The sequence below is a fragment of the Nicotiana tabacum genome, chromosome 17, assembly GCF_000715075.1.
Source record: "Nicotiana tabacum cultivar K326 chromosome 17, ASM71507v2, whole genome shotgun sequence".
Taxonomy (NCBI): domain Eukaryota; kingdom Viridiplantae; phylum Streptophyta; class Magnoliopsida; order Solanales; family Solanaceae; genus Nicotiana; species Nicotiana tabacum.
Window position 1 is genome coordinate 113,489,931 of NC_134096.1, and position 18,545 is coordinate 113,508,475.

Consider the following 18,545-nt stretch of genomic DNA (forward strand, 5'->3'; position numbering starts at 1 on the left):
AACACTTAAGTATCAATTACATTGAACAAGAAAATATAATACACTTAAAAAAATATTAATTTGGTCCGATCCAGAGCCGATAAGCCCGAACCCAAACGGATCCAACGAAACCCGAAATATCCCAGCCCACTAACCAGACGGGCTATTTTTTTTCCATGTCCAACCCGTCCAGTAAACACCTATACTTGCTACTGAACCTGATACTGTCAATTGACAACTTTTAACATTAGGAAGTAAACACATTTAAAGTAATTTATTCTTAACGTCAAATTTAGCAGCTCTAAGAAAGGTATATTGAGATTATAAAAATTTTAATTGCCATATGCGCAAAGTTCATCTTTGTAGTCAATCCATTCCAAACGAAATTTATTCTATCTATTTTGTTGCCTAACTACCCCTTAATACGCAGCATTACAAGGTGCTGGAGATAAAGTAAATAACTTAAATAGAATTAAAAATCTAGTAATTTCAGTAGTTTGAACGGGAAAGTGAAAAACTTCTCCTAATTGACCATTATCGAACAGCCCAGACTGCAGTAAACTGACAATTACAAGCACTAAACATATACAAAGACCAACAACATGGAAAACTTTCAGAAACCTAAGCGGCATAATCCTTGTCATAGTATTTGTCTTCAGGATAATAAATAGCAATAACTGTATTTCCTCCAAATTTCCTGCCACCAAGCGCAGCCTTTGCATTGCTACAACCAGTAACGTCCGAGTACTCGAGAAATACCTGCAATTTGGAACACAAACACCCATGTGAAACAATGAGAATGAAATTCAAGATCGACAGTCTCTTATCACTGCAGTTGGTTATCCTCGACAATTGCTCTCATGGCTAACACACCCATATCTGGTGAACTTTCAAGATATCCCATACCGGTAGAGTTATCCTCGACGATAATGCTACATTGTGTGTGCTTAATGTGGATTAAATAACGAGTCTTCTCCGTGCAGCAAAAAACACAAACACATACTTTCAACATTTTCAGAGTCTACACTACCTTCATTTACCAATATCTGTAGGAGAGAAGAAAGAAAGCCTACAACTTGCGTATGCATCATTTTCTCCTTCACAAATTGAGTAACGTAGAAATTCTATAATGATTATCTCAGATCTAGAACCAAACAAGTACAGAAGAAAAGAAGGGACGACTGCAAGTAACAGAACACCTTACTTTCCCATTTTCAACCAGGAAATAACCATGGGCTTTTCTGCTTTTCATGGCAGCAAACTTGTACAGGTTTTATTGCTCAGTTGTACAACAATATAAAGTATTTGTAGAGCACAAAACAAAGACAAATGCTCGAAATAACATTGAGTCAATTCCTAAAGCTTGGACACAAAAATGACAACATTATTACCTTCCCATGACCTTCGATAATTTGATGATCAGGTTCTGGCCGAGGTATAACAACATCAATCAAGTCACCTATAATTCAGACAAACAAAATCCTTTAATGATGCAGCAATACTTAATCCTACAAATTGAAGGGCACACATGAGAGGGAAAACTCAAGATAAAAAAAATACAATACATTAGGAATTTTAATTAATCAAATTTTTACGAATCTTTTATCATCCATTCAAAGAAGTTTTAGTAGCAAGAACTTCTCATAGAACAGAAGTTCTCTTCTTCTTCTTTTTTGTTTTTTTGAAGTGGCAATAATTGTATTCATAAACAGCACAAAGGTAGTGCTGGGCTTTCTGTACAAATGAGCAAAACAACCAAAAATATAGCCCTCTTCTGGTATGGATATCTTTTTCTTCTAATTTCTTCTTCATTCAAATCTTAAAATTTCTTCTTTATTCAATTATATATGGAGGTAAGGCATCAACCATCATACGATAACTTTTTTGCTGTTCCAAGGTATCAAAAAGAAGAGTCCACAGGCAAGCAACTCCCTGTGTACTGTTGCAGTTATTTAAAATAGCCCATAATTAATCAATCTGAAAGTGGCTCCTGTTCAATCATCTTTTCTGAATAGAAGCATTTTCTATGTGAATACGGCAAACAGATTGAAACATAAACAACATATTCTTATAAATTAAAAAAAAAAAGAGAACAAAAGAAATGTCAATGAATGAGAAGCTGTAGTCACCAAATTTTCGGCCTTCTTCTTTCATGTCTTCCAAAATTTCTCCATACTCTACGTCATCAAACAATTCTTGAGGGGTAATTACCTTCAATACATACAGAGGAAGATAACCTATCAGAATTACTTTGATATTTTTATCATTACCTTTAAATATAAGTTATATAACGAATATCCTTATCTCTAAGACGTGTAAATACCTCAGTTAAGCATAACACCTTGGTTGGAATTTCAGCAGTCACAACAGGCCCTATCTCTGTACCAGGAATAGTCATACCACCAGCTTCAAAAGCCATTTTCTGCAAGCAAGCAGCATAGTCCTTAAGCGATCAAAAGTCGAGAAAAATGCTCACTCTGTCCGGATCACTTATTTGACCAATTTTAAGAGTTAGATTGGATCAGTTTTATTTATTAGATCGAATTAAAATTTAGACATTCAGAAATTTCACCAGAAGCTCTACAAATCTCAATTTGCTGATATCAAAATATTAGTCAAAGTTCACTGAGCTCAAAACTCGGGAAGTTAAAAAGGTTGAAGCATTTGGGTCAGAGGAGTATTTAGACTAAAAGGGCAGCGCGGTGCACAAAGCATCTCGCATTCACGCAGGGTCCGGGGGAAGGACCGCACGCCAAGGGGTGTGGTGTAGATAGCCTACCCTAATGGCTGCTTCCACGGCTCGACCCCGTGACCTATAGGTCACACGGAGACAACTTTACAGATGCTCCAAGGCTCAGAAGAGTATTAAGAATATTAAGTTAATACTGTAGATAACATTCAACCTGCATAGCTATATGTTGCCTTGCCTGAGCTAATATACACTCCTGTTCTGACTTCACCTGCCCACTGCTGTTAAACATGATAGGAAAAAGTCATATAAAAGAACATAGTAAAATTACCATCGAGTGGTTAAATATAGAATAGCCCTTTCCTTACTGCAAGTGCGGTTCCAGCAACAAAACATGAAAGACATGCCATGAATTCCCAGTCCCCTTCAACAAAATAACATATGGAAGGCATAGACCATGTACGGAGGGAAGTTAATCATCATTCAAAAGTAAAATTTTCTGCTTGAACATAAGTCAAGCCCAAGGCAGTTTACAAATTCTACTTTTTGAGCCAACGAAGCAAGCATGCAAGACACTTGTTTCTGAAAGCACATGACTGATTACTGAACAATCAGTAGCTACACTGATTCTGTACTCTGACTCTGAACTATCAGTAGCTACACTGTTCCCAAGGACTAACAAAATCGAAATTACAAAATTCTCAGACTATCTAAATGGGTAGAAACCACACGTTTCTTGGGTCGCATAATGTACTTCTGCATATCTTCTCAGAGGAAGGTCATCTCTTATACATGAACCTCGAAAACATAATCTGTTAATATACAATGTAGATCTGGATGATGACACCAAATGTAAACAATCAGAAGAGTTCGGTTTAGAAAATTTAATCTGTTATCATAATGGTGAGAACATGCTTTTGATACTAAACAGAATTAGATGTACGACAAAGAAGTCATGACGAACCCATCCCACTAAAACACAAACACAGAGGAGATACAGGAATTAGAAAAAATTCCAAAAGAAATATTGCATGCCTCACAAATTTCCAGTCTTCAGTCACTGGATTTCATAAACGCTGGATAAAAACATACCTAGAGTTAGCACGTCGAACCGTCAGTGTCTTGTCACCCATCTTTAAGCCGTTTAACGCTGCACAAGCAATGTCTGTAACTAATGGATCCTGAAGCAAGTAATAGTTTGTTAGCTACCCAATATAAGGTAAAACCTTCTTCAGCATTATCAAGAAGCAATGGGGATTTCATCCAAAGGAGGTGAAAAGCCGAGATGTAGAAGAAACAGAGGAGGACAATTCAGTGTGGACTCGGTGAAACATCTGCAAATTTGGTATATTTGTTAGCATTTCACTTAACTGGCATGAGGATGAAACCTTATCCCTGCTTATCAAAATAGGAAGATGCTGGACGGAGAGAAGTGCTGGCAAGGAGAATTATTGCTGGCAAGGAGAATTACAAAATTCTACCTATGCTTGGAAATCTAAATACATCGGGAGGACTTCATTTGTAACTAACGAGATTGACAACTTCAGTGAACTATGACAGAGGGTTAAGGAGAATAATCAGCATAGGAACAATGGAGAGAGATTAGGTAAATTATCTGCAAACAGCTAATATGCTGCAGTGAAGAAGCTGAGTTGGGCTGTAGGATCAGCACAGGTATCTATGAGAGCCCATAATGTGGAACTGAAATGGAGGCAGCTGCGGAGGAAGTAATACTGACGATTGAGAAACTGAGTATATCGCATTAGCTGATAAGCAGGAGAAGTTTGCTGGTGGGAAATTGTTTCTTAAGATAATTCACTTGGGCTAAATGGACTTAGGGAAGTAGGAAGAAGTGAAAAATCCATATAGAGACAAACAGGATTCAAGGTTATTTCTTTATTGTATGTCTAGATAAAGTAGGTGATCCAGTATTAGGTTTATTTTTAGTGGTCCTCTGTGCTCCCTTGTCATATATCGACAATGTTTGGTGCAGTATTAAGCAATTGCTTTGAAGTATCAACAACAAAAAAACAAATTTGAGCCTGCAAGGGGACCCAAGACATCGATCAGCAAGCTCTCGATCTCAAACCATAGGATCAAGTAACTGAGAGAAAAGAGTATGCATTCCTGCTACTACAAGAACAAAAAATGGATCCTGAAATGCACATAAACTATAAAGCCAAAACTTCAATATAGCAAACATTCAGTGTAAACTGTAAAGGGCATGGGATTACATTAATTGAAGGATAACGAGTAAAATATCAATTTATGGAATGATAATTATTAAACAAAAAAAATGAAGATCCACAGAAGGAAAACAGCTAATTAATCGGGTCGAAAAAGGAATTTGAAAAGGGAACGAGATGGAAGTCATGGAACATTTTCTACATCCCAAAAGTATAAGGCAAGAATAAACTTAGATATCAGCTTAATTACCTGATATGTGCAGAAACCATAACCTTTAGAGTTTCCTGTCTCTCTATCCTTCACCACCTCAAATCTGCGCAAAGGTCTACAATAGAAAAATTCAATACATCAGAGCTCCAGACATAATATTCTGAAACTTAGTGACAATAGCCATCTAATAAGATTTTTGTACCCAAAAGACTCCAGTAGCTCTTTTATCTGCACTTCAGTAAAGAGGTATGGCAATCCACCAACAAAAATACGATCAGGTTCCTCCGCGTCCCCAGTTGCTCTGGCAAATGATGAGAAACATATGCACATGAAGACGAACAATAAGGATACAGCTGTGCAGGCTAAGAAAGAAATAAAGAGGAGAAAAAGCATATCATAATTTGTTAGAGCAGAGATCATACACAAAAATAGCCGCCCAAAAGAGAAGGCAACAAAGCATTGTAACTGTTACACTGACAGGCGGCGGAGAATGTAAGCACCAGGAGAATGTAAGCACCGCCAATTTTCTCAGTGTAAACGTGCTTGGCATGCATCTGTACATTCCCACAACAAGGGACTTCTCACCCCCCCCCCCCCCAAAAAAAAAAGGGACAGGAAAACAGAAATTAAAAACTAACAGGGAACAGTTTTTTAAAAATTAAGGTTATCCAGTAGGAGCATCTCACGATATGTGCACATGAAACCAGTCCAAACATCTAAATTCTCCAAATTCACCTGGCTTTCACCAATCAAGAAGAGGTTCAACACACTGAATTACTCTCCAAAATATACTGGTACGCTCATTAATTACAAGGAAAATGCTTCAAGTTAAGTCTCATTTTCCACAAAGAGGTATCACCTTTTATACAGTCTATTTATCCATGTATTTTTTTAAAAATCACACTTGTACTTTCCATGTACATACGTACCTTTTCCTGATGTCTACAATAGCAATTTATCTTTAAAGTTCATTGAAAAAAAATTGCGGGACACAAAATACAAAATCTAGAATTAGAGATTCCTAACACAGAGGATTCATATGACAGTTTGAAATTAAAGTGAAGTAACTGACTGATTGGGAAAATATAAAATCCCAGATAGGAACAACTCAATCAATACAAATCAGACCAAGATTACATATTTGAAATGTCTCATGCCAACCAATAACAACTACTACGCCTAAACTCAAGCAACTTAAGGTCACCTATATGAATCTTCACCGACCATAATAATAATAATAATAATAATAATAATAATAATAATAATAAATAATAATAATAATAATAATAATAATAATAATAATAATAATAATAATAATAATAATAATAATAATGATAACAATAATTATGCTTCACTTTCAAACAAGTTGAGGTCGACGGTATGAATAACTAATGTGAACATACTAATGTGACTAAGGCATAGTCCCAGCTAATAGGTATCACCTATTATAGGTCTTTTTTCTCCATTATACTCTACCTTTAGGCTAGGTTTCCATGGACTCCAAATGATTTTAGGTGTTTCGAGACTACTTCCTTCATGATTTTAGGGCTACCTCGTCCCCTTTCAACACCTTCATTCACCATGGTTTTGCATGTACAGACTAGTGCATCTGAAGGTAGACACAGACACAACACATGACCAAACCATCTCAAGCGCCCTTGCCTCATTTGATTCTCGATGTGTGCTAATTGCACCTTCTGCCGAATGTGGTCATTTCTAATCTTGTATGACCGCACATCCATCTTAGCAAGCACATCTCAGCAACACTCATCTTGTGGATATGTTGAACTTTGGCTGTCAAACATTCATTCCCGCATAACAATGTAGGTCTTATAATTGGCTTACCTTTCTCATAGCAATCAAGTACTAACAATTTCCAGAGCAATTTAGGACAGAGGCACCATTTTCTGCAGCAACAACAGTAAAGGAAAATAGACAGCGAGTTCAACTTACCCAGGCATAAGCCCAGCAGCAGTTAAGTTAAGGTGAGGGCTTGGATGACCAGGACCAAGTGCAGCAGCCAAAGAAGGATTGTAATCAGTAGGCCTTCGAACCCTGACAGAAACACCCTGTTTACAGTAAAGCATAAAGAATAACAAATAGTTAAACCAACAAAATTCACCTGCCAAAACAAAGAACTAAAGGCATGTCATTAATTTATACATGTCATTGTCAGTGGGGAAGAATATTTCGAAGATCTGACTTTCATTTGTCTGCAGAGGATATGTTCAGTGGAACAAGTACTATTATTATGGAGAGCTAATGCCGACAAGAAGATTATAAACTTCCTTTAAAGCCAATAGGTGTCTTCTAAACTATTTCACCTGAACATCCATGCAGAACATTTATGAAGATCCCCGAATTATTGAGCACTATAGGGATAGATGGATATGGCAGATACGGTTCTATTCATGAAGAATCAGGTGGACTGCTTTTCTATCTCATGTATTATAATAGAAATCCACACACACAAAACAAAAAATAAGAAGAAAGAGGAAAAGCAATAAAGAGTGAATCATTTTTTCAGTTAATAAGTTAGAACAAATCTTTACAACAACAACAACAACAACAACAACCCAGTAAAATCCCACTAATGGGGTCTGGGGAGGGTAGTGTGTACGCAGACCTTACCCCTATCCCGAAAGAGTAGAAAGGTTGTTTCCGAAAGACCCTCGGCTCAAAAAAAATAAAAAGACAAAATGACAAAATGACAAAAAGGAAACAATATTAGTATCACAACAACAATCATAGGATAAATAGGAACACCATGAAATCCAGAAGAAAGATGCAAAGCAAAGGGAGACAATATTAGTAAATATTAGTATCACCACAACAATCATAAGAAAAATAGGAACACCATGAAATCTAGAAGAAAGATGCAAAGCAAAAGCGATAGCTAGTAAATAGGACATGCACTGAAAAGCGAAATAGTAAGCCACAACATTGCCAATAGCTATCTTAGACAAAAACCCTACATGGCTAGTCCCACAATGGTACGAAGTAAGGCACGACTCAACTACCTCCTAACCTACAACCCTAATACTCGACCTCCACATCTTCCTATCAAGTGTCATGTCCTCGGAAATCTGGAGCCTCGCCATATCCTGCCTGATCACCTCTCCCCAATACTTTTTAGGTCGCCCTCTACCTCTTCTCGTGCCATCCACAACCAGCTGCTCACACCTCCATACCGGAGTATCTGGGCTTCTCCTCTGAACATGTCCGAACCATCTAAGCCTCGCTTCCCGCATCTTGTCATCAATGGGAGCCACATGCACCTTCTCTCGGATATCATCATTCCTAATCTTATCTATCCTAGTGTGCCCGCACATCCACCGCAACATCCTCATTTCTGCTACTTTCATCTTCTGGATATGTGAGTTCTTAACGGGTCAACACTCAGCCCCATACATCATGGCCGGTCTAACCACCGCTTTATAAAACTTACCTTTGAGTATCGGTGGCACTCTCTTGTCACACAGGACTCCAGATGCTAACCTCCACTTCATCCATCCTACCCCAATACGGTGTGTGACATCCTCGTCGATCTCCCTCCCCCCTGGATAACCAAACCAAGGTACTTGAAGCTGCCTCTACTCGGGATGACCTGCGAATCAAGCCTCACATCCACGCCCTCTTCCCCTGGCTCAGCGCTGAACTTACACTCCAGGTATTCTGTCTTCGTCCTGCTCAGCTTGAAACCCTTAGACTCAAGAGCCTATCTCCAAACCTCTAGCCTCTCGTTAACACCGGCTCGCGACTCATCAATCAGAACTATGTCATCGGCGAATAGCATGCACCATGGCACATCCCCTTGAATATGGTGTGTTAACGCGTCCATCACCAGGGCGAATAAGAACGGACTGAGCGCAGAACCTTGGTGTAACCCCATTACAACCGGAAAATGCTCAGAGTCGCCTCCTACTGTCCTAACCCGAGTCTTAGCCCCATCATACATGTCCTTAATCGCCATAATGTAGGGAACCGACACACCTTTTGCCTCCAGGCATCTCCAAAGAATTTCTCTAGGAACCTTGTCATACGCTTTCTCTAGGTCAATAAACACCATGTGCAGATCCTTCTTCCTCTCTCTGTATAGTTCCACCAACCTTCTAACAAGGTGTATAGCTTCTGTAGTCGAACGACCCGGCATGAACCCGAACTGGTTGTCGGATACAGACACTGTCATCCTCACCCTCGCTTCAACCACCCTCTCCCACACTTTCATGGTATGACTCAGTAATTTGATACCCCTATAATTGTTACAACTCTGGATATCACCTTAGAACAAATCTTTACAACCATAGATATAAATTATCTCAAGCCCCTTGGGTTCTCATTTCACTTTCTTCACCTATCAAAACCATTAAGCATCTTAGATTACCCTCAATAAGAAGATTTATGAAGATCCTCAATTATTGAGCACTATAGGAAATAGAAGAATCTCATTATACAGAATCACAGGTACGGTTCTATTCATGAAGAACCAGGAGGAAGGCTTCCATCTCATGTATGATAACAGAACCCCCACTCACAACAAAAAATAAGAAGAGAGAAGAAGAACAATAAAAATTGAATCGTTTTCACGTATTACGTATATTTCCAGCCATAAGACATAAAAATAAAATTAAGTCCTGAAGGTTTTCGTTGCTCTTTCTTTACGCTCCTGCAGTCCAGCCACCTAACTCTTTCAACCCAAATTAAAAATATATAAAAGGAGTAGAACTTTAAGACACTTCTCATTGAGCCAAAAGAGAGATTAGAATACATGAATCCCCAAAATTAACACTCCATAGAGAAAGAAAAGGCTATAGTTATACATGCCTCAAAAACAACTCCATCTAATGCCATTGCATTACTGGCTTCTTCAACTGTTCTCATCTCCACAAATGCAAACTTCTTTTCATGATTAATGTACACATTGACAACTGCATCGCCTGAAATTCAGGAATAGGTTATACTAACAAGGGGTGTGACAGTGGAAATGTATAAAAGTATTACGTTTGAAATTTGAACGCACCTGGACCAGCAGAATTTCCACCAACTGCACTCATAACATGACTAAAAAATGCCGAGATTGTCTATTTCAGATGCAGCAAAAGAAGAAAAAATAAGAAATCTGAAGTGAAGCAAAACTCGATACGACAAAAGTCCTAAAATAAGATATTACCATAAAATAAATTTCTTACATGGGACACCATATTTGAGGCGTGAAGCTCTCTATTTCAACTCACTCTTACGAGTACAGGACAGGGACATATTTGGCCTCGTTATAGTCTTATAATTGAGTTAGAATGTCAGTTTGTTTAAAGGCGGAATTCTAGCCGAGGGTCTATCGGAAACAACCTCTATGCCCTTCCAGGAGTAGGGGTAAGGTTGCGTACATCTTACCCTCCCCAGACCCCACTTGTGGGAAACTATTGGGTTTGTTATTTTTTATTTTTTTGTCGGGGGGGGATCTTTCATAAAGAAAGAAGACAACATTAATGGATGCATTCACACAGGCTATGCCCTCAATAAATCAGTCAGCTACAACTCAATTCCAAATTAGCAGCCCTTTTATCATAAAGCCATATTCAATCTTAAAACCGATGTTATATAATTCAGTCTGTACAGTGTGCAAGCTTGAAATCTAAAAAAGAAAGAAGGTAAAGTATAGCATCCGCCATTAAGTCATGACAACCATATTTCAAAGAGAAGCCAGGACCCTAGGTACAATGTGGATGAAAGATGACGGAAATGGACCATTAAACCAATATTTGCCTTACCTGTTCATTAGCCAGTGGTGGGAGGCCACCAACATAGACGCGTCGTGCATGTCTTGTAGCCTATGAGCAAAATAGGGAAAAGGTGAAATACTTGTTGTAAATACAGAAGAGGATGGAGCTTCAGCAAAACATATTTACTTGCTGACTCATGGCTTGAACTGGCAAGAAAGGGAAAGAACCCAACTGATTAATCTGTTGAACACGCCTTAGTCAGAGAAATAACTAAATGGATCTATAGGGAAAACTTACATCTAAGTAAGCAAAAAATAAATACAAACAAAAAATAAATCCTACAAATTAAATTAGTGGTACCTGAATTGTATCAGTTGGATATACATTTTTTAACATTCCAGGAATTGATTGAGGGGCATTGGAAGAACCCAGAATTTGCTCTACATAACAAGGAATAAGTAAAAAGAGAAGCGAAAGTGATGAAAATCAAAATGTAAAATCTGACAAATTATGCAGCCGACAGACAACAGATTTAAATGCTGAATTCAACAGATTACATAAAACATTTTTTAGAAAACATTTTAGCTTTTGAGTCAAAGGGATCATGGTAGTAGTTATTCACCAGAGAGCATAAAAGGAAAAGCACCTATCCCTTACCTATATATTGTATACCATTCAGACAATAAAACAAGAATTATATTCCACCACTGCAGGTTCCTGGATAACAATTGCGAGCCTACCAAATTACAACAGTTGCTGTTGATGATGGAAAAGTTCCAGCTAACCGAAGCACTGATTCCTCCTTGAATTAAATCTACAGCCCTCACGCCCATGAGTAGCATGGTGGGACATAAAGTCCAATATTGCCTTCTTAGCCATATGTAACAAAATCACAAACAAAGAACCAACACAACAGCAAACAACACAACAATGATTCTCAGTTCCAAGTAGAAATTATCAGCACGAAAACAAATTAAAGCTTATCATATTGAACATAACCATAAATCTCTAAATGTAGACTGACATCATTTTAGGTAAGAGAGAGCTATAATTATCTGTGCAGTTTAAGTTCTAAATGCTAACCTTCCCCGCTAGAAAAAGCTGTTGCTACTGATGGAGCCATATCAAAGCCACTTGTCCGCTTGCTGTCAAAAAGGAAAACATAGATTATGGCACTCTTCAATTTTATGGATGCCTTGAAGAGAACAAAAGAGTGAATCAAGACTTTTCTCTATGATTTTGAGTAAAATATATTCATGTTTTTAAAGAACGAGAACAAAAGAACCCCTCGTGGAAAATGAAATAGAGCATTGAGAAAGACATATGAATCATCCAAAGATAAACAAAAATTTGCAAAAATTTAAAGTAAAACCACATGATAATGAGACTAATTGAAATCTTGCAGTAATTTGATTTTAAAAAAATATCAAACAATAAGTACAATATATTAAGGAGTTATTAACGTGGAATCGGTGGAAATTCATATTATTAACAAAAATTATAAGGGAACCTCTTTGGAGGTAAAGGAGAATTTGATCTTGATCTAGCTTTCCCATAAGAACGATCCTTTGACCTTGAACGGGATCTACGTGTCTCACCCTTTTCTCTACCTTCACGATGTTGGCGCCTATAAAATCACAATAGTGAAGAAATGACCAAATAACAAAATAACGATCTATCCAAGATACTACTTTTAATTCGTAAACAACAGTCATGCAAGCCATATATATGATTCATCATCAAGCAAAAAGTTACAGGTACAATTTGGCTTTGCGTTTCTCTTTAATCCTTTAGTACAAAGAGAGATCAGATCAGTAAGCATCTTCCTTTTTCTTTCTTTTGGCACTTTACCCTAGCTGTCCAGTTGTGGAATTGTTTTAAGCACATTTTGGGGGTAAAGTATGTGATGCCAAAGACTGTCAAAGAACTCGTTGGGTGTTGGAGCGGATTGTAGAGAGCCATTCCAGCTTCTGTGTGTCTGGTGGTATGAAAAGAAGGAATCAAAGATGTTTCAAAGGCAGAGCTACAGCTGTTTATGTCTTGAAAGTAGATGCTTAGTTCGTAACTCTTTAGCTTTTCAGTGAATTTATAATATGCATGTGAAGAGGGCATTGTATAGATTCCATTAGCTTGTTAAAAAGTTGAAAGATTTTGAAATTAATACATCCTATTGTAGCGTCCATAACTTCCTTACTGATAGTTTTGCTCATTGATGAACTTTTTACTTATCAAAAGTTTTTTAAAAAAAAAAAAAGAACCAAACTATTTATTTTTTTTAGTGGTGAAACCAAATAAAGAATTATCTTGTCTAATGCCAACATTACAACTGTACAAGGACTTCCAACTGAGAGCCAATTGGATTGCCTTGATTTTCCTGAAACCAACTGATTCCAGAAGCACTATCAAGATTAATTGTTTGTTTCCAAAAACAACAGATCCTTTGACTTAGCTAATACCTCTAACTATTTAATTCTTCCCATTGCTTGCACCATGACGGAATGCACCATGATGGAATGACGGAAGTATGACATAACAACTCAAATGAACAGACTTTATTCCCAAAAAAGAACCAGTAAGCGAATGGAAAGATCTCAAAGCTTATGCGTACAAACATTCTTTCTAAAATGACCTGTCAAATTTATGATTCCTGGAATGGCTGTAATCATCATTGTCATCATTTCTTCTGTAGCCCCTACTGCTTTTATCCTTGTATTCCCCACGATGACGGTCTTGATCTCTGGAATATTTATCCCTCAATCTATCGTGCCGAGATCCATTAGATTGGCTCTGCAAAAGTTCAATTAGACAATATTCTGAAATTAGCCCAAAGCAACAAGCAGCGAAATATATGCTTAAAGAGTTCACGGGATCACATATAGACTAAAATGGTTTTACTGATCAAATTTTGGCAATCAAAAGCTTCCCCCCTAGGGGATGAACAAGAAAAAAGACAGCTTACTTTCTGTGTGAGGGCTTGAAATTCAATCAAATTATATGAATATAACAAGCATTTTTCAGTGATTAAACATCATTATTCCGTTGAACTTCTGAACTATGCCATTTCAAGCTTCATAATACTTGAGTGATATCCAACAGCATTCTAAATGGTTCCAACATATGTTTAGCCAAGTACTTTAATTGCCATACTAGAGAACCAGTATGGAACTGTTACATGCACAGGGATTAAGATTTTTACCTCTCTTTTTTTTAATTATCTTAAACTGTAGCCCCCGGGTCAAGTTACGCCACCTCAACTAATCCATCGAGTACCTCCTACTTCCCACCAGCACATATACCGGGTAACTCTTTACACCAAGGCATAGACAGATTGACAGGAAATAACCAAACTTTTTTAGTCAACTTTGGTCTCCCATGGTTCATTCCAACTTCAAGGCCACACCCTTCAGTGCTACTTTCTACTTTCGCTAGAAACAGGAAAGCATAAAACTAATGGGCTCATACCTTTTTGCTTTTTCATTCTTGAAAGTTCTTAAAATGATAATTTCAAACAACTTGGGATTGCATTTTCCCTTTAGCCACAACCATGAGGTAAAAATTCAGCCAGTGCGACAAAGTAATTACAGTAGTCCTGTTCACACGAACTGTTTCTCATCCTACTAATTTGGTTACAAATTCAAATTTATTTCATTTGTTGTTTCTCTAAGATTATCTCCAAAATACCTTAAAATGGCCTCGTGGAGCTTCAAGTTTTATTCAACTAATTGCTCCTTGCAATTAAAAATTTCAATCCTTTTATCTCTGATTAAATTGCTTCAGCTCACAACCTAAATTACAGTACATTAGAAATTTGTTTATACATCCGATGTCACTTCGTTAAATAAATTAGTACAGTTTCTTAATTTAAAAAAGCTTGAATCAAATTAGTCGAGCTAATTTAGAGCAATTTGAACCGATTAATCCTATGGCCAGCAAAAATTAAGAGAAAAAATGAACCTCGTGATGATGCGACTTTCGATCTTTGTAAGAATACGGAGACGATCTTCTGCGATCATCATTTTTGCTCTCATAACGAGGCATAATCGTTAGTTTTGAATCTTTGATCACCAAACCCTATCCCTAGTTCTTTGATTTTGTTGGAGAAGAGAATTAAAGAGAAGTTACAATTGCTACGATTCTGATTTTGAACTTCGGGTATAAATGTACTCCATCTAGTGGGCCGATTCCTCTCAAGGTTCATGGGCTAAATGTACTCCACTTTGTGGGCTGAATTTCCCTCGAGGTTCCCGGGATAACTGCCAAAAACTAACTTAATTAGCCGTTAACCTTAGCCGCTTCTAAAAATAATAGCCGATAATATATATATATATATATATATATATATATATATATATAGAAAATAGTAAACAATAATTATGTAGTATATTTGATTTATTTATCGATACCTCTTTCATATTCTCTGTTGCTATTTTCGATTTAGTTTTTTAATTATTGTCTTGCTATTACTTGCTATCAGAGCTTCTTTCACCTTTTTTAGCCGAGTTTCTATCGAAAACAGTCTATTTGCCCTTCCAGGATAGGGGTAAGGCTGCGTACATACTACCCTCCCCAAACCCCACTTGTGGGATTATATTGGGTGGTGGTTGTTGTTGCTGTATTCACCTCTAATTCTAGAACTTCCTAAAATTAATGTCAAGGCACGTAATGTATAGGGAAAAATACAAGCGTGACACGTGGCCGATTAAAAGGAAGGACGCGTGGAACACAATATGGGGATGGCCACCGAACATAGCTATTTCGCTTGTCACCGGAAGGAATAACGATCATAAAAGGAGTATTAAATGCTTTGCGCCCGGTAACATTTAATACAGAATATTTTGCAGCATTAAGGATGATGACCTGTTACAAGGAATTTGGCATTTATGTCTAACGTTACATCTTCATCAATGGTCCTCATTATTGACATTAAAGAAGGGCATGATCCTAATACTTCCTTCCCTAGACATAGCTATAAATAGAGAGCTCAGTTATCATTGTAAAAGACACGAATTTTCTGGCTAACTTACACTACATTCTATAGAGCATTTTAATACAATTTTATTTCCTCGCTTTTGATCTCATCATTGTTGCGCTCGGAAACCATGTTCCCGGATTCATCAACTATGTCGTTCCATCTACATTCTAACGCTAAGTATTTTCTATTTCATCAGTTATTTTATTATCTTTTGGATCAAATTAATTCACTTGTCTATAAACCACGAACAAATTCAACTGTACTATTTTACGGGTAAATAGTTTGGCGCCCACCGTGGGGCCTAGACAGTCGTGCGATTAAATTGATCCTTATCTTTTTTGCTAACGTGTTTTGATTACTTTGTCCTAGCAAAAAATCACCAAAAATGGCAGATAACACTATTAACGGCACACGCAATCCCGAAATTCAAGGGGAACAACCTCATTTCGAGGATTCATTCAATGACACTCGCAATGAGGGGAACGACACCACATCGGTACATGACAGACGGTACCCTAGACAGGTTCGGGAGGCAACTCCTGATGATGCTGATGAGGAGCATATAGCGAATGAAGTTATGGTATAAATGGTACTCCATCTTGCGGGCTGATTCCTCTCAAGGTTCATGAGCTAAATATACTCCACTTAGTGGGCTGAATTTCCCTCGAGGTTCCCGGGATAACTGCCAAAAACTAACTTAATTAGTCGTTCATCTAACTATTTAAATTAAAAATAATCAAGTAATATATATATATATATATATATATATATAGTAAACAATAATTATGTAGCATATTCGTCTGTAATTCGAGAAATTCCTAAAATTAATGTCAAAGCACGTAATGTATAGGGAAAAATACGAGCGTGACACGTGATCGCTTAAAGGAAGGACACGTGGAATACATGATGGGGATGGCCACCGAACATAGCTATTCCGCTTGTGACCGGAAAGAATAACTATCATAAAAGGAGTATTAAATTATTTGCACCTGATAACATTTAATACATAATATTTTGCAGCATTAAGGATGATGGCCCGTTACAAAAAATTTGGCATTTATGTCTAATGTTACATCTTCATCAATGGCCCTCATAATTGACATTAAAGAAGGGCATGATCCCAAGACTTCCTTCCCTATACATAGCTATAAATAGATAACTTAGTTATCATTGTAAAGGACACAAATTTTTTGGCTAGCTTACACTACATTCTATACAGCATTTTAATACAATTTTATTTTCTCGCTTTGATCTCATCATTGTCGCGCCCGGACACACTGTTCTCAGACTCATCAGCTCTGTCATTCCATCTATATTCTAAGGCTAAGTATTTTATATTTCATCAGTTATTTCATTATCTTTTGGATTAAATTAATTTACTTGTCTAGAAATTACGAACAAATACAACTGTACCATTTTACGGATAAGTAGTTTGGCGTGATTACTTTGTCCTAACAAACAATCGCAACAAATGGCAGATAACACTATTAATGGCACACGCAACCCCGAAATTCAAGGGGAACAACCTCATTTTGAGGATTCAATCAATGACACTCGCAGTGAGGGGAACGATGCCACACCGCTACATGACAAGCGGTACCCTCGACAGGTTCGAGAGGCAACTATTGATGATGCTGATGAGGAGCATGTAGTGGATGCAGTAAGGGTCCTGCAAGAGCAACATGCAATCATTCTAGGCCACCTCACGCGGCAGGATCAGGTTATGATAGAACTAAAGCAGGCGTTATCGGGTGCCTCAAATAATGCAAATAGGCGAGATCCAGTTCCTCCTGATGTTCCCGCGAACCAGACGACGCATAGAGTTAATAATAACACTCCTAGGGGCGAAGTTGGCTCTGACGGGGTTGGGGGGAGTACTCAACAACGAGAACAATCCGTTTAAGGATGAACTTTTGCAGTTCATGATTGAAGTAAACGCCCGCATGGATCAAATCCCGGGGGCACCACCAGTACTAAAAGGTCCAAACTCGAAGAAGTATATTCAATTACCGTATAAACCGAGCACAGCCCCGGAATTAATCCCGTAGCGGTTCAAAATGCCCGAAATGCCAAAGTATGACGGAACTTCAGATCCATAGGAGCACATTACCACTTACACAACATCAGTGAAAGGAAATGATTTGGTGAGACTCTCACGAGAAGAGCTTTAACATGGTATTCATTATTGCCCAAGCATTTCATAGATTCCTTTGAGATGCTCGCAGATTCTTTCATCAAGGCTTACGCCGGTGCCAGAAAGGTACAAGCCCGGAAGGCCGACATACTCAGGATCGCGCAAGGAGAATTCGAGTTATTACGAGAGTTCATTACCGGTTCCAGAAGGAAAGGATGTTACTACCGACAGTCCCGGATAAATGGGCAGCTCAAGCATTTACCAAAGGTTTAAATCCGAGAAGTTTGGACGCTTCCCGAAAATTGAAAAAAAGTATGCTCGAGTTTCAAGCGACGACTTGGGCGGATGTCCGCAACTGGTACGAGTCGAAAATAAGGATCTAAGATGATCAGGTTGGTTTCCCATCATCGGCCAAAGGACGAGAGAAGAATAGAGGAAAATGAAATATGATATTGACGTGGATAGACGGACTTTGAGGGGCCGATTTTTGCCCTACGAGCGGACAGAAGGTCGTGGCAGGAGCTTTTGGATAGCAGACAAGTTCACCATTAATAGAAGGACCGATCGTGGCTGGAACAACAGATCGCTACAGGATAGAGAAATCTCAGGGTCACGAGATTCTTCTTACCCAAAGTTGTCGGAGTATAACTTCAA

General features: G+C 37.9%; 1 protein-coding gene across 2 annotated transcripts; it reads right to left on the reverse strand.

Moving 5' to 3' along the window:
- Positions 1–422: 422 nt before the first annotated feature.
- LOC107764823 (splicing factor U2af large subunit B) lies at positions 423–14,929 on the reverse strand. 2 transcript variants are annotated; one of them, XM_075234862.1, is made up of 18 exons: positions 14,740–14,929; positions 13,415–13,572; positions 12,296–12,412; positions 11,869–11,930; positions 11,146–11,225; positions 10,972–11,025; positions 10,834–10,893; positions 10,086–10,146; positions 9,890–10,002; positions 7,019–7,134; positions 5,268–5,366; positions 5,105–5,180; positions 3,761–3,849; positions 2,883–2,946; positions 2,303–2,401; positions 2,109–2,190; positions 1,371–1,438; positions 423–738 (listed from the first exon to the last, which is right to left on the reverse strand). In XM_075234862.1, the coding sequence occupies exons 1-18, from the start codon at positions 14,821–14,823 to the stop codon at positions 601–603; spliced, it is 1,620 nt and encodes a 539-aa protein (XP_075090963.1). In that variant the 5' UTR covers positions 14,824–14,929; the 3' UTR covers positions 423–600. The 2 variants fall into 2 exon arrangements, with proteins under 2 accessions (XP_075090963.1, XP_075090962.1); XM_075234861.1 differs by having other exon boundaries at positions 2,883–2,949.
- Positions 14,930–18,545: the final 3,616 nt, after the last annotated feature.